General features: G+C 48.3%; 2 protein-coding genes across 2 annotated transcripts in view; both read right to left on the bottom strand.

The window, feature by feature from the left end:
- Positions 1–17,587, bottom strand: part of LOC144768939 (uncharacterized) — a 707,478-nt gene that overhangs the window by 371,781 nt on the left and 318,110 nt on the right. The gene's annotated exons all lie outside the window — the stretch shown is intronic.
- LOC144768936 (taste receptor type 2 member 9-like) lies at positions 8,932–9,843 on the bottom strand. Its single transcript, XM_078652942.1, has one exon. It carries the CDS (start codon positions 9,841–9,843, stop codon positions 8,932–8,934), a length of 912 nt encoding a protein of 303 aa, XP_078509068.1.

Genomic DNA, 17,587 nt, shown 5'->3' with positions numbered 1-17,587 from the left:
ATATTATGGGTCCCAATTCTTATTGTCTTCTGCTACGCCTACTCTCCCATCTCGTGATCTGTATTTCGTTTCAACTGTCTCTCCACATTCCTTTTATCTTCTGCCACAACACGAACAAGTCAGACGTGCGGAATTCAGAAACAACTCTTTTATTCAACTCTTGCATCAGCATCAGTTAGTGGTAAACACTACCAATTGTTGGGTGTGTGGGTTAATGCCACATACCATGGATAAGGGTATTCCGTACTTAGTTCTGCCTTATAGTGCCCAAGGGTCAGCTCGAGCATTGCAAATCATGTTCCGTAGCGCACTAGATTCCTACCCCCATCGAGAACCACGCTCAGCAAACTTTGGTTCTGGCCCGTACCACAAGACTCTGGCGTGAGCTATTGCAGACTTAGATAGAGATATTTTTGACGCATCGCTCATCCCAGAGGAAGAGGTGCGAGCATATAAAGAACTAAGTGAGGCTGAGTACAGCTTATCAGTGGGTGAGAGGCAGCTTAAAAGCTCGTCACCGATATGGATTGTACCTCACCTAGGTAATTTCTGCTTGAAAGGTCTTGGTCGAAATCCGAGAGCTCAGTTTGGGGAGAGCGCGTGTACTGAGACATATGTCTTACCAACACTCTCCTCCCCTGTCTTCCTGCCTGCCAAGGGTACTTACTTTGTATGTTATGATCGAGCCTATACATGGTTACCTCATGATTTCTCGGGTACCTGCTATATTGCGAATCTATTGCCCCCGACTTTCACTGTGGCCTCTGATTATCACAAAACTAGAATTGTGAGAGGTGTGGTTAGCAAAGAAGATACTGCCGGACAAGAAGCGGGAGACTTCTTTAAGGGTTTCCTACCGTTCTGGGGACCGATGGTTAATAGCAGGAACCTGAGGCAGTTAACTCGTGTAGTAGAATCAACTGCCAACATAACTGCAAGTGCCCTTGGTAATTTGACAGCCGAACTTCAGGCGGATAGACTAATGACGTTGCAGAACCGTATGGTTCTAGATATCGTTCTAGCAGATAGAGGTGGGGTTTGTAAAGTCATCCATTCGAGCTGCTGCATATTCATACCTGATAACGCCCCAACGGTTTATCAAGCCATCTCTAAGTTGCACAAAATTTCGGAGTCCATACACGTGGACGAAGGGAATTGGACGCTTCTGGGATGGTTTTGGGGTCTGATATCGACTTGGGGTTGGAAGTTTCTGATGATCATGGGGGTTGTTGTGACGTTTCTGTTCACATGTTGTCTTTGTGTGCAATGTGGTCCTGCCTTATGTAGCCTTTGTGCTACGACGTGTATAAGACAGCCCGTTGTCACCAAAGAGGCATTGAAGGATAGAATAATGTATCAGCAACATCTCAATGATCTGATGAGTATCGAAATCAATTATGATTCCGACTAGTGCTTGCCTACATGAGGGCAAAAGGACCGTCTGAGGTTCCGTAAAAATTATTACAACGTGCTGGGCATTACCGAATATGGACGAGTTTTAGTATCTATGAACCGTAAATAGCGAGTTCGATAAGTGTATGCATTTTCGCTACACTACCTGTAAGGGTTCGCCTAATATTACGGGTTCTTCATCTAAACCCTCGGGTTCCATTTTAGATACGGCATCCATTTTGTTTCTTGCCCTCACGTAGTCAGCGAGCAGGTAACTGTTCGCTCCCTGACCCTCTAGTTCCCAAGCCTTGCGGAAGACGCATATTCCTTTCATGCGTCTTTATGGCCGGAGGAATGACACAGCAGAGGCAGATGGCTCAGCTTGAGGGTAATCTGGCCGTGCCGGCCTATTGTGACAGCCGTGCAGGAGATGGGATCCAACTCTTTGATCCTACGATCATGCTTCCGATATTACCCCCACACTCTTTTCTCTACACGTGTCTGACTTCCTTGCAGCTGCTCTTGTCTCTTCTTCTTTGTCATTTACAACTCTAATGGGTATGCCTAATGGTGGGAAGATGTACTTTTACAGTTGGGAACCGGCATTGCTACTGTAATTATGTTCCGGGATTCTGAACACATGAAAGCGACCCTTTTGAAGTTTACTGTGGGAACTGAATTGTAATCTTTTTATTCGCATGTTGTGCAATGGCAACATTTTTGTATAAAAGAGAGCGACCTACATATGCAATTCGAAGCAGACTCGCAGAACCTACATGCCTATGTACTTCTAATGACTCTTGTTTCCCTGCAGTAATAAACGCTGATCTTTGACGCCGAAGGAAGTGTCCCGTGTCTCTGTAGTTGTGCGCCGAAACAGGTATCCCATGAAGGTTATAGGTGTTGTTCCCTGGCACCGCTGGTTCTGTTAAAAGTCCAGTCCTTCACAAGGGAGGCTGAGGTTGACGCCACCCGCTGCAAGGACACTGATGTCAAACAGCAAGTTAAAACATCTAAGACCAGTGGCAATGATTACCCAAGGACGGCAGAGAAAACTCAGGATACAGGGGAGAACAGGACGGAGCCAATAACGCCTCTATCAGCAGGTGTCGAAGACGACACGGACACAAACCATAAATTAAATGCCAAACAGAGGAGAGCGAAAAAACGTAAAGGGAGAAAACAGAAGCTCTGCTCTAAACGTGAAGGCTTTAGGCAACTTTTTGGGCAAACAAAGACCGCAGAACAAAGCACGAGCAATCTGGTGGAAGAAATATCATCAAATCGTGAACACGACGAAAGAGGCGGCTCATCTGAAGACATTGCACAACCAGCAAATAAAAGCTCAGTGAAAACAGCAGCTGATCCACCAAGTAATCAAGCTGCGGTGCCCCAACAATCTGGGTCCATCACTTCACTGGCCGACCCTGGGTCATGGAGCCGGCTAACGCACCACATGAAGCCTCGCACAAAACCCATGGGAAGCCCGAAAGCTTTAATAAGCCCAAGGGGAGAAAAAACAGGAAGACAAGATCTAGGACTCACTGAAAACCAAATATCAGCCATCACCAAAGAAACTGTGTCAACTTATCTACAAGCGGACCAGCCAATGTCAAAAATTGCCCCTGTAGCCCTGACTTTAAACAAGCAGCTTCCATGCCGTGAAACCTCTGATCCAACTGAATGTGCAAGGGATCATGGCTCAGCATGGGAGCAACACCGAGAGGGCATTCGGGCATCAGTAAACACAATAAGCAACATGAAGTGGATAGCAACACTAAACACGGACAATGTATTTGGAGGTGCCATCAACCAAGTGGAAGCTTCGGATGCCATATGGTTCACCCCTGACTTTACCTCCAAAGGGAGACGCGATACCCTTAACAGAGGCAACATCTTGCGTTTATTGGCCCACATCCCTTCACTGACATCTGTGGCAAGCTCTGACCTGAAGTCTATTGAATTTATAGCTGCGGAAGGCACAGGAAAAGAAGCGACGAAGACGATTTGGGCTTCGGCAGACCTGGCACAAAAGATCCTTATGGAGTCCGAGACCTTTAAAAACTGGGGCATCATGTTGAAGCCCTTTACAAAGCCTCGATACCCGGATGTACTGTGCACTGAGAGAAGCCTGAACCGGAGGGAGCACGCAGAAGGCAGTAAAATCTCGGTTCTTAGGGGTGCTGTCGGGCCAAGTTGTATTGGCAGAAATGGGTTCTTTGAACTCACTTTCGGGGAACGACATGAAAGACAAGCCCCTAACGGGTGGCAGGAACAAAGACGGTTTGTGAGAACCATAACAAACAGTAATTGACAAGTGCAGCGGACAACAACGGAGCACCTACAGGATCAATTGCGTTTATGTTCCTGGAATATAAATGGCCAAGCATCCAAAATGCTTGACTCGGACTTCATAGCTTATATTCGATCCTTTGATTTAATCGCGCTACAAGAAACCTGGCTTGCTGAGCCTCCGCACCTTCAGGGGTACCTACGCTTTTTCTCCGGCGCAAAGAGTTTAGCCAAGTATGGTCACTTAAGAGGAGGTTTGGTAACATATGTAGCTACAACTGGCTTTGCGATGGCTAAAGAAATCGGGCCCTCGGCGACAGCTGCACTTGCAGTTAACCTGACTCTGACTACAGGACAAGGCAAAACAATTAACAACTGCACCCTGGTCAATGCTTATATTCACCCCAAAGGAAAGAAAAAAGCAGCGGAGGAGTTATATGCATACATAGAAGAGTGTATCACGGGTGAAAAAACAGCGCATATAGTACTCACTGGGGATTTTAACCTCAATCTTATGGGAACAACACAAGAGGAGGGCACCATGGCACAAAATACATTCTGGGCCCTACCACAACAAGGCAAGCCACAAAGAGCCGACCAATCAAAACTGGGAAAGAAGGTACTTGAGGCATTAGAAAACTTTAACATCAGGGCACTAAACGGCAGGTTTGCAGGGGATAACCCGCCAGCCTCAACTTTTCACTCAGGAATAGCGAATAGCACGCTAGATTATACCTTCATGTCACTTCCACTCTTCCAATTCATAATATCTTATCGGATAGGGAACCAAACAGATAGTGATCATTGTCCTCAGGAAATTACTATGGACATTGCCAAACCAATTTACGAGCGTTCGACGGCTCCTAAAGAGACCATCTACACCGTAAACTTTAAAAAGATCAAGTATTCGGCCGCAATGGGTGAACTTTTGATTGGACTGGCAAAACAACATTATATGGAGCGCACAGGCCCCAATGAAGTAGCGAAATGGGTGCAGTTTACTACTATCCTGGGGCAATATGCAACAAAGCCAAAAGTGCGCACAAGAATGAATAAGCTGGGCACCCTTCCCCAAGCATATAGAGGGAAAATAAAAGAAATGAAATACTCAATCTCTAAGTTAATGAGAGTAGCACAGCAGGACCATAATAGCAAAGGGATGCTGCATCAACTCTCTAAATTAAAAGCTTCATTAAAAAAACTAAAACGGGAAGCAAACAGAACTATAGCGGAACAACTTTGGGCAACACTCCATGAGGACATAAAAAAGAATGACGGTGCAAATTTTTGGAAGACAATAAACTCATTAACGCACCCTGCAAAAATGGAGACTACATCTAACATTGCAGAAGTAACTTGGGCAGCATATCTCGAAAATCACTTTAACCGAGATCTGTCGGCCAATCAGAATATGAGCAAATCTTTCCTTGTACGAGCCCATGATGTCGGCAACAGGCTACAAATGTGCCCAATCAATCAGGACATGGCAGGGGATGCAGATCATATATCTCTGGAACCCATAATAAAGCGGCAAATAAAGAAAGGAAGAAGGGAAGGTGCGCCAGGTCCAAACGGGATTCCACCCGTCCTCTTTAAACAAGACATGGACTATTGGGCAGCGGCACTTGAACCCCTCTTTAGGGAGATCCGGTACACTAACATCTTACCAGACACTTGGAAGGGCTCTATTATTGCCCCCATATATAAAGCAGGGGATAGAGGCCTTCCTCAAAATTATCGGCTAGTTGCCCTAATCGATAATGATGCGAAGTATTTTGCAGGTCTAATACTGGAAGAACTAAAGGCATGGGCCACGAGAAAGTCTCTTATACCTGTTAATCAAACAGGCTTCGTTAAAGCAGTGGGGACAACAACAAATATACTGACTATGGGCATGCTTATAGATAAGGCAGAGATGAAAAACATGCCCCTGCACCTCTGCTTCATAGACTATAAGACGGCATTCGATAACATCAACCGCAATCTACTATGGACAAAACTCAATGATTGGGGCATCCCAAAAGGTTTGTTGGAGCTGCTAATCAATCTACACACAGACACTTGGATTCAGATTAAGGTGGGGGACGGCTCAATGCTGTCAAGGCGGATACAAACTAACAACGGCCTTAAGCAGGGCTGTGTGTTGGCACCCACACTGTTCAACCTGTTCCTGGCGGACCTGGTGCCCCTATTAAACAACTGCAACTCACACTCGCGAAAATTAGGAGGCCTAAATTTACCATACCTCTTATATGCAGACGACCTGGTGCTAATAAGCCATACAAGAGTAGGGCTTCAAAATCTCTTAAATACGACCCAGAGATATTCCGAGTTAAATGATTTAACAGCGAACCTCGAGAAGACGCAAACAATGACAATCAGCAAGAATAAAAACAAGAAAAGCTTCTCGTGGTTCTGGAATAACACCCGCATCAAAGACACCTCGTCGTACAAATATCTAGGTGTGAAGATTGACAGTGGTGGCCAATTCAGTGAACAAAGGGCCAGCATAAGAGGTAAAGGCCTCGCTCTGGCAATCGCCTTAAAAACACTAAATAACAACCTTTCCGGCCCTTCTCTGACTCCTCTACTACATGTTATATGTGCCAAACTACTACCAACACTAACTTATGGGAGTGAGGCCCACCGAGGCAGAGATGCCGTAACACTTGATAGCACAATCGTGTCGGCATATAGAATCATCTTCAGCCTTCCAAAGCGATCCTCCCCAGCACAGATCAGATTGGAGTTTGGTATTCGGTCACAGCTGTTGGCACGACAAGGGGCATATATCTGCTCATGGGACAAAGTAAGAAAAACGACTGAAGGAACGTTGAACGAATATTTATGGAAAGAACTAGAGCAGACCCAAAACTCACCAGCAGCAAAATATCTGGAAAAGAGCATAGTGAACACCGGGCTGGCAGAACTCTGGGCGTCCCCTGCAGATCACAAATCACTCAACAAACTGGTGAAGAAATCGATCAAGCTTCAGTCATGGGTCCAGGATAAAGCCACCCTATCAAAAAGATCTCACGCATGGATGGTATTAGATACATACCTGATACAAGCCTCCCAGCCTTATCTTGGTCTAGGTTATACAAAAAAAACAAATTGTCCCTTTTAAGATATAGACTGGGCCTGCTACCATGCATCCTACACCTCCCTCACTGGCTGAGATCGAAAGCAGGAACACTATGCAGGCTATGTGGCATTGGGGCTGAAGACATGATGCACCTGCTATGCTCGTGTGAAGAATTGCAAGAAGAAAGGAAGCTCCTGCTGAAACGCCATTTTATTCTACAGGGGGTACGCACACGAAGGAGTGCAGTGCTAACCTGCTTCTCAGCACAGGACCCTCAGCTGAGCTGCAGTTTCGTGAAATTTTTAAAAGCAGTGGAAAAAAAACTACCAAAAACTGACCCATGAATAATCTACAAACAGGACATATGATTTAATTTATATTGACGAATCATCTATGCTGCAAACTTTAATGAATTTTATGGAAAAAATGAACAGACTAACAGGCCTACAAAGCGGATGAGAAGTACAGAAGGCCTAATGTGGGCGGCCAGCAAACAAAATCATTTTGTACGCTGAACTGTTTATGCTTATCGCACTATAGTATAGAATTGATCTTAAACGCATGTTTTTATGAGTATTTTAACTTTCTTATTGTGTACTGTATCGCATTGGTTTTAATTAACTTTGAAATAAACAATAAACCGTCAAACCGTGACTATCACTGTTTGTACCAACACACAGAATCTTCGCACATATCTGCCGGTGTCTTCCTTTTTATGAGTATTTTGAAAAGCTAGTCTAGCCTCAAGATCAGATGTGACTTCTATCTCACCACTCATCCCCCTGCTCTAAGGACATACAGCTTCCTTCATATGGGTGTGCCTATGGGTGTGGTGTGTGTAAAGAGAGGATGGTCCAGGCTGTATTGACTCTCGGTCTCATTTGAGCATACTTAGTTAATTTATTTATCTTGTTTCTAGGACAGGATACCCACCTTCAAAAACTGACATTATTTTTAAAACTACTCATTAAGGCTCACAGTAATGGCAAAGTACGAGGAATATCACTTTGTGTTTGTAACTCTACGTATGTTTGTGTTTTTTTCCTCACACAGTACACCTAAAATACACATTTGCTTTAGACAATGATGACAGGTGTATCAAATGTAATGAAATTTAAACTAAATGTACTCTTCTTGAGAACCACCACTGCAGGTCCCATCTTCCTTTTATATGCCCTCTGTTTGGAAAGTTCTTCCACCTCAGATGACCACAGCGCCCTTTGAACCTTTGCCCCTTCCAGGCACTAAAATCTGCCTATGCCACTGGATTACCAGATAACTCTCTCACCACGGATACAATGTTCCAGCCTCAGTTTTAATGCATTATGGGAGCTGTAGTCCTAGATCACTTCAGTTGAAGTGACACATTTGCGAACAATGATTTGTAAAAGAAAAACCCAGGACTTGAGCCGTGAAGCATCTGGTAACCTTAACATTTGTTAGAGCAATGCCTCTGCAGATCTACACATATGTATCCTGAGTACAGCTGCCAAGCATCCTCAGTGCTTCATTTGAGACAGTGGGTGCAGGTAGGGCTCACCAGCACGGATTTTTGGAGACCGGGATTTATTTTTCAATACTACACTTTGATGCAGAATAAGATAGAGAAAGGCAGAAAAGGGAGAAAGAAGGAAGAGGGGAAAGATGCAGAAACAGTTTTAAAGGGAGAAAGCAGGGAAGAAAAACAATCTGCCAGAGTGCGATGAAGGGGCCGGGAGTGTCTGGTGGTGGATGAAAGTGCCAACAGTGGACTCAAGACCAGACAGCCCTGGGATTTCGCAGGCCTGAATTTGGCAGCGCTGGCTGCATGCTACAGAAGAAATCTTTGGGCACTGGCACTTATTATTTTACAAATTAAGCTCTAACCCCATGTCAGATGCATCAATTACTTTCAGCAAGCCCTAACTTTGTAGCCAACAGCACGTTGCAAGCTGATATTTACAGGAAAACAAGGCCAGAATGCAACCTAGAGACAGATAAAAGGCCAGGTCTAGCTGAAGGAATCCCATATGACACCACTGGGCTGTGCAACGCACAGTGGGTCCAAATGTTATAGGACACAGTTCTGGTATCATAAGTGCTTTTAGTCCATGATAGGCCTCCATGTTGACTTGCCGTCATCAGGCGAGCATCCACTAGTGTGTTTGCAGTAGCTAGAATTCCTACTGAAGCCTAGGAAGTAGGCGGTGCTTAATGCTGCAGCAGAGCTCCAGTAGACGGCGGTGAAGCCGTACAGTCCCCCAAGTGAGAGCAAATGGGGTTCCAGACGAGTAGACCAGAAGCACAAAGACGCTAGTCACAAACCAGTCTCCTGAATTTGCATATCGCTGGAGGCTTACTTGGGTGAAGACTATACAAACTGTATAGAAGACCAACAAGACCAGCACCATCTTGGCCACACGCAGGTGTACCGCTGCACGTGTTCCGCCCCCGATACGGCGGGAGTGGAGGCACAGAGAGACAACAAGGAGGATGCTGCAGATGATTAGTATGAGCAGAGGCAATAGATAAGCCAGAATGTGAAAGGTCGTGTTGTAGGCCCTGAAAGTGTCAAACATCTTGTAGTAATCACAACAGTTGAACTCTGAGCCATTAGCTGCTTTCAGTCTGACAAACACGATGGGTGGCACACTGAGGATACTGCTGGCCAGAAGCAGGATCAGCAGGACCCTCGGCACAGCAACATGTGCCTGAAGCCTGAGACTGATGAGCCAGGACTGGTTGAAGTTGGAGATCTTCAGGGTGTGGAAGGCAGAAAGGCAAGCAGTGAACCAGAAGGCACTGCCGCTTGCAGTCATGAAGACAAAGTCTAGAACTTGGTACAGCCACCATCCTGCATGCTGGCAGGGACCCAGGAGGTACACCACCAGGCAGAGGAAGTTACATACCCCATTGAAGATGTTGACCACAGCCAGACTGGAGATGATCAGCTCATTGGTTGGGAGTGCCTGGATGGAACCTTGACACCGGCATGGGACGATGGATTCCAAAATGAAGAGGTTGCCAAAGAGGCAGGTGCAGAGTAGCAGGCTCGAGACAGTCAGAAGACCAGCAGCAGTCACTTGAGATGTCATCTCGGACATGACATGCACACTGAAACACAGCAGAAGAGTCCAAGCAGAGTAGGTAGGATGTGAGAAGGTGACTGCTTGATGCCACCTGAGGATAGTTTTTATTTTGAAGCTGTAGGTGACAGGCAGTCACTGCAAGTATAAGGGCGAGCTAGAGACTTATTATGACTAGGGAAATCCTGATGCAAAGCAGCGCAAGGCCTCTGGAGGAAACATTTCGGAACACCGAGTCCCTGGTAGACCAAGCATGCAGTAGCTCGCAAATCTCTCAGGACTGACCAGAGAGGCTGCCAACAGCAGTGAACCAACAGATTCTTGCTGTGAGCACCTGTCCAAGAGCACAACGGCTGTCAGTGGTGGAGGTGTGAGCCTAACTTGAGAAGCTAAACATACAAGGGCTAAATTTGTTAATGATAAAATCGTCGAGTCAATGGTAATATTGTGACGCGAGCCTTTGCTTCGGCTCAGATGGTGGCCCGTACTGACCAAAAGAGTGGCAGTACTGGGGCCAGAGTGAGAAGCTGTACTTTATGTCATCGATGATACATGTGTGGGTGGGGGAGGGGCAACTGTTATCTAAGAGGCTGATTGTCGTAACACACATTGCCAATATTGTTGCTAACGAACTGCCGGACTATCTTATGACGCCTGACATTATTTCTGCATAACAAAGTACACAATTGTAGCGCTACCCATTGTATTATTTCTCCATTGAAAAGTACAGGATTGTAGTGACCCGCTTTGCATTATTTCTTCATTGCAAAGTACATGATTGTAGTTACGCATTGCATTATTCATTTATTGAAAAGTACATGATTGTTGCAGTGCGCATTGCATTATTTCTTCATTGCAAAGTACGTGATTGGGGTGTGACGCATTGCATTATTCCTTCATTCCAAGGTACCAGGGTGTATCGTTACGCATTGTATTATTTATCCTTAGCCCAGCACAGGATTGTATCCGTACGCAGTGCATTATTGTTTGTCCATTGCAACATGTGTGATTCTAGCATTGCGACCAGCATAGCATTTTGAAAGCGGTGGTTGGGATTTAAACCTACCAGCCAGCCGGAACGAATATTACCCTTTATTATATGTTAGCTTTTGTATCGTGTGGTCTGATCGTATATCTTTTTACATAAAGTTTATACTCGTTTTATCAAACTAATGTGGAGTCCATTTGGGGTGTCGCCAGTGGGTTGCTGTGGGTGTGGTTGCACATACTGGATACTCGTGCTTGGAGATAGGCCTGGGTGCTCGTGCTAGGCTACTAAGGGGGTGAGCAGGGCTATCTCAAATGGTGTCCTTACTTGGCCTAACGTTGAGTGAGGAGTCCTGGGGCTCGCATTTGGTGACAGTGGTGCGGGACAGGGACTCCGGCTTCCAACATTTGGTGGCAGAGCAGTGGGATATGATCCTAACCTAATTGAAACGCATGTGTGCAAAACCACTCACAGTAATTGGTGTACATCATAAATTGATCACAGACCACAACGCAAAAACATATTGTTTTGAATTGGTGGTTCTACTGTTGAGTAACCTTTAAACCACACATCATGTCTCAGGGGGGAGCCAGATAGCCGGTGAGGCTGCAGAGCTTTGGGATGTCCCATGAAGGGTAGCGCCAAGAAGGAGGAGCGGCAAGTGGCCTTGAGGGCCTGGTCGGAAGCCAAAGAGGCTCAGGAGACAGGTGATGTTGAGGTGGATAAGGATGAACCAGGGAATGGATTTGGTCCACAGGATTTGCCAGTGGAGGGACCAGCCGCAGGGGCTAGAAGAAGCCATTCAGGGAGGAGTTTTTCACCAGAGGAGTTGGAGGAAAGCCAAAGGGTCAGACTGCATGAGTTGGAGGTGTTAAAACTTAAAACTCAAGCAGAGGAGAGCAGGAACGCGCTTGCGTTGGAAGAGAAATGGATTCTCTTCGCTCATGAGTTAAGCATGAGGAACTGGACATTAAGGGTAGACAAGCCGAGCCCAGTTCGAATGGTGGCAGCGCACCGCCAGTGCCAGTAGGGAAGGTGTACATTCCCAAGAATTTAGTGTGAGATTACCAGAGGGGTGATGACATTTATGCGTGGTTCACGGCATAGGAGATCGCACTAAGGATGAATGAGGTGCCTGAAAAGCATTGGGGGCGGGCCTGTGGAAACACTTTGAGGCTTTGGGGAGGGACGTTCTATCACCTTTAGAGAGGCCGGGAACCCTGACCTACGCCAACATGAGGGAGACTTTATTTCTCCGGTATGGGCTTACTTCTGAACAATACTGGCAGAAGTTCAGGACCTCCAAGAAACTAGAATCCCGTACTTGGGTAGAATGTGTGAATGAGTACACACGGGCACTGGATGGTTAGATGTTGGGCAGCAAGATCAATGATTTTAAGGACTTCTGCAATTTAATCAGTTGGGAGCACTTGAGTAGTCTGTGTGTTCCATAGCTGCGCCAGCATCTATTGGATAGTTAGCTGACTAATCCCAGTAAGCTTGCTGAGGAGGCGGACCGCTGGACTAGCACCTGGGGCCACAAGGGGATTGGGAGTACCACTGCCAAGAGTATGCAGGAGGACAAGGGTAACCACAAGGAGTCCTCTAAAGGGCCACAAGGTAGTTCCCCCAAGAAAGGGTCCCATTCCCCCAAGGCCAAGAGGGCCTGGGCCTTCAAGAGCAAGAAGGAGCCCCGAGGTCCTCCTACGTGTTACTTCTGTAAAGAAGTGGGTCATATCTCCCCTAAATGCTCCAAAAAGTCATTTGCACCCACTGGTGCTCGAACACCTGGTTTGGTGAGTGTAGGGTTGAGGGAGGAATTGAGTCTTTGGAATGGGGAGGAGCAAGCAGTTATGACCCTGGTCTCCTTAGGAGATCGAGAGATGGTCCAGGAAATCTCTCTGACTGAGAACACTAAAAGTACAGGCAGTGGGTGAGCATCAATGGACGGAAGGTGGAGGCTCTGAGGGACACCGGAGCCAGTTTGACATCTGTCACGTGTCAGTGGGTGTCTGAAGAGCAAGTAATTTCCGATGTGCTTCACCCTGTAATGTCAGCAGACAATCCAGTGCGCCTCTGCAAGGTGGCACTGGTTCCCTTTGCATGGGGAGGGGCCTCAGGTTCCTTGAAGGTTGTTGTAAGTCCGTCCATGCCTGTAGACTGTCGGCTAGGGAATGACCTGGAGAGTTCCCCCTGGAAGGAGGTGGAGCGCCAGGCGCATTTGGAGATGTTGGGTCTATCTGAGTCAGCTTGTGAAACCACTCGGTCTATGTCAGCCAGTAAAGGTATTCAAGAGAACCTGGAGCCTGAAACAGTGGCCCAGGTGTCTGCCAGTAAGAGAAGCGGCAGGGGCCGCGGAAATTCGGCCCCCACAGTTCCCATGGTCCAGGAGGAGACACACTATGAAGGGGATGTCCTGGAGCCTACGGGGGAACAAGTGACTGAACTGGGGGACCTACCCGGGCTGCCCAAATGGCAGCAGGAAGGAGGGCCCTCCAGGGAGGAATTCTGTGAAGAACAGAAGAAGCACCCTTCTCTTGTAGGTTTGCGGCAGCAGGCAGCAAACCAGGCAGCAGGTGATCAGTCGGGATCACACTTGATTTTTTTGGAGAACGCTCTGTATGGTGAGCCAAGGGTGGCTGAGCATGGGTCAGCCTGGGCGCTGGTGGTACCCCAATGCTTCGGAGCCTTCCTGTTGGGGTTGCCTCATGATGTACCTTTGGCGGGACATTTGGGGCAGGACAAGACCTTTGAGCGGCTTGTCGCCCACTTCTACTGGCCCCAGATGCACAAGAGTTCTGATACTCACTGCAGGACCTGTCAAACTTGTCAGGTGAGTGGTAACCGTAGAAGGAAGCAAAAGGCTCCCCTCCAACCTTTCACTGTGGTCAGCATACCCTTTGAGAGGGTGGGCATTGACATTGTGGGGGCTTTGGATAACAAGACGACCATGCACAACATGTTCATCCTGGTCTTGGTGGACCATGCCACCTGGTACCCGGAAGCCATCCATCTCCGGACGGTGACAGCCCCCATGGTGGGCCGTGCACTAATGGGGAATTTTACCTGTGTGGGGTTCCCCAGAGAGGTGGTGTCCGACAGGGGTACTAATTTCATATTGAGGTATATGAAATCTCTGTTGAAGGAGTGCGGTGTAACTTATAAGTTCACCACACCTTACCACCGCCAGGGTAATGGTCTGGTTGAGAGGTCTGGAGGAACCCATGAGGCGTAAGTGGGACGTCCTCTCGCCATGCCTACTGCCTCATACCACATTTTGAGAGGTCTGAGGTTACCATGCTCTTGGCTACCGACGACGGGGCGGAAGAGGAGAGTGAACCTCTTACTGACCTCCTGTCAGCCAAGGAGAAGGATGGGTCAGTGGATGGGATGTACCTCTCGCCTACCCTAACCCCAGAACAGCAGAGGGTCTGTCGCCAGGGATTGGGTCAGTTTGCCTCCCTGTTCTCCGTGACCCCAGGAGTCACCTTTTGGTGCCTCCATGATATGGACACTGGAGACAGTCTGCCTGTCAAACAAACATTTTACAGGGTAGCTGATAAGGTCAGGGCCAGCATCAAGGAGGAGGTTTCCAAGATGCTGGCGCTAGGGGTGATTGAGCCATCCAGCAGCCCCTGGGTCAGCCCAGTGGTCCTTGTGCCAAAAGCTGCTATGCCAGGTGCCACTCCCGAACTTCGGTTCTGTGTGGATTACTGTGGGCTCAATGCAGTCACTAGGACTGATGCGCACCCCATTCCCAGAGCTGATGAGCTGGTGGATCGCTGCATTTGTCACCCCGAGTGGGACGGGTATGCTCAGACGTGAGTCCCGTCCTCTCCATGCCACTGGAATCAAGCTATCCGGTCCTAGGATGCTTGTTTCCAGTCTAGGAAGGACCTGGCCTGGCAGTTCGGGCTGGACTGTTCCCATTGAGGTGCAGGGTCAAGACTGATTTGCACATGGCTAGGTCCAAACTGGAATGGCATGGTGAGCAGAAAAACTATGGATTTAGGCCCAGATCTCTGTACTGGGGTGAATGTATGACATTGTTCTGCATTCTGTCCATCAATAGTTCTTTTTGCATTTGTCACCCCGAGTGGGACGGGTATGCTCAGACGTGAGTCCCGTGCTCTCCATGCCACTGGAATCAAGCTATCCTGGCTGAAGAGGGGTGAAACCCCGAAACCGGTCCTAGGATGCTTGTTTCCAGTCCAAGAAGGACCTGGCCTAGCAGTTCGGGCTGGACTGTTCCCATTGAGGCGCAGGGTCAAGACTGATTTGCATATGACTGGGTCCAAACTGGAATGGCATGGTGAGCAAAAAAATAATGGATTTAGGCCCAGATCTCTGTACTGGGGTGAATGTATGACATTGTTCTGCATTCTCTCCATCAATAGTTCTTTTTGCATTTGTCACCCCAAGTGGGACGGGTATGCTCAGACGTGATTGTCCTGACAAGTGCAACCACTTGTCAGGCCTTACTTTCCCTTTTGCGTACACACTGGGCACCCCTGTAGTAGGTCCCGGGTAACCCCTGGGCAGGGTGCAATGTAAGTAAAAGGCAGGACATATACTGAGGTGTGTGCTATGTCCTGACAGTGAAAAATATTCTATTTCGTTTTTCACTGGTGAAAAGCCATCCTGCCCATAGGACATAATGGGGAGGCTGGGTGTTGTGTTTTGTTAGCCTAGTTTCCTACAGGTTTAAAATGGAGAGGTGGAGTTTAGTATGTCTGAACTCACAGTGTCATAACACATCTTTCTATGAAAGTGGTTTTGTCACTGTGTGTTCAGAAGCCACTCTTTTAAAAAGTGGCTCAGTTTTGTGCTCTAAGCATTTCTGTGTGTCTCTGCTGAATGTGGATTGACTGTCTGGATTGAGAGGTGAGAGGAGCTGGGGGAGGTCTATACCACAGGAGGTGAAGAGGCCTGGACTGCTGCTATAAAACAATTGACCCATCTTCTGCTGAGTGATTAAGGATCCAGACCCCCAGTATCAAAGGGAGAAAGCTGACACTGGGAGGGAGACACCCAGAACTGATTTAGGCAGGGGTCCGGGACCCCTGAGAACACGTACTTCAAAGACATTTAGGGGTATAACTATGAGAGATGAGACCCCTGAACGTTGAAATAGAAATGGATTGAGACTGAAAAGGCTTGGACCCATTTCGTGGTCAAGATGAACCTCTGCTAAAGAAGGAACAACTGAAGAGACTGCTGGGAAGGACCAACCCCTTGCTTCGTGATCTGGGGCTGGTCTGCAGTTTGCTGTTTTAACCAAGGAAGAGGCTGTTGGGACTGTGCTTCATGCGCTCGGTCCCCCTGCTTGAAGAAGACTGTGCTTTGTGCTGTGTCTTGTTATCCCAAGAGCCCGAGGTAAGCTGGCTCCCTGTTTGGAAACACATGAACATAAAAGTTTCCAGAGAAGTTTCAAGCGACTCGGTGGGCGCATGTTGTGGCAGCTTGAGACCCTTGGAAGGTGTGCCCTTTGATCTTGGACACACGGAGGAGAAGTGAGACTCGGGCACACTGGGTGCGTGTCGTGGTGCACAGGAGATGTTGGTGAAGAGCGCCTGGTCAACGTGTGCATTGAAGGTGAAGTGAGTCTTGGACGCGCTGGGTGAGTGTCGTGGTGCACCACAGGTGTTGGTGAAGAGCGCCTGGTCAGCGTGTGCATCGGAGGTGAATGAGACTAGGACGCGCAGGGTGCGTGTTATGGTGCACTGCAGGCGCTGGTGAAGAGCGCCTGGTCAGAGTGTACATCGAAGGTGAAGGGAGTCTCGGACGCGCAGGGTGCGTGTTGTGGTGCACAGGAAGCGTTGGTGAGGAGCGCCAGGTCAACGTGTGCATCAGAAGTCAAGTGACTCTCAGACGCCCAGGGTGTGTGTCGGGGTGCACTGGAGGCGCTGGTGAAGAGCGCCTGGTCATCGAGTGCACCTGAGGAGAAGTGAGGCTCGGACACGGTGAGCATTTTGTGGTGCGGCCGAAGGCGTTGGTGAAGAGCGCCTGGATATCGGGGCACCGGAGTTGGAGTAAGTCTCAGTGAAGCAGTGTGTGTGCTTTGGTGCAACCTGGAACTGTGGAGGTGATCGGCAAATCATTGTGTGCACCGGAAGAAAGTGAGTCTCTGTAGCGCAGTGTGTGTGTCTTGGTACCAACTGAGACCGCAGGAAGGAGTGCCTGGTGAACGTGCACTCGGAGTCGACGTGAAGTCCCATCAGCGTTGTGTGTGTGGCTTTGTGCCAGGGGAGACCCAGAGGGTGCTGTGGTGCACGTGCCCCCGGAGGAAAGTAATCTCAGAGGCGTGGGTTACATGTGCCCGCGGCCGCCTGAGACCTTCCTTACAGTCGCGGCCAGGACCAGCAGCCCCTGAAGAGCTGAGCTGCCAGGCCGAGCCGCTGAGGCCCATTGCAAAAGTTCTGAACGGAAGACACATTGCGCTGACGAAGGAGAGTAGAGTGGGGACGCACCCCCAGGTAACGTGGATCACTACCTGGGCAGGGTGCGGGCTCGGCGGGACACTCTCTCGGCCTCTCAGTCCTTCTGGCGACGCAAGCCTTTGCTTTAGCCCATATTGGAGCCCGTACTGACCAAAGGAGTGGCAGTACTGGGGCCAGCATGAGAAGCTGTACTTTATGTCATCGTTGATAAGTGTGGGGGGTGGGGCAACTGTTATCGAAGAGGCTGATTGTCGTAATATACATTGCCAATATTGCTGCTAATGAACTGCCGGACTGTCTTATGACGCCTTCCATTATTTCTGCA

Source organism: Lissotriton helveticus, chromosome 7 (assembly GCF_964261635.1).
Source record: "Lissotriton helveticus chromosome 7, aLisHel1.1, whole genome shotgun sequence".
Taxonomy (NCBI): Eukaryota; Metazoa; Chordata; class Amphibia; order Caudata; family Salamandridae; genus Lissotriton; species Lissotriton helveticus.
The sequence above is the reverse complement of the archived record's forward strand: the minus strand, read 5'-3'. Positions and strand labels throughout refer to the sequence as shown.

What these genes read in the sequence shown, in the direction of transcription:
- LOC144768936 (XM_078652942.1), bottom strand. Translation starts at nt 9,843, where the DNA reads ATGACATCTCAAGTGACTGCTGCTGGTCTTCTGACTGTCTCGAGCCTG.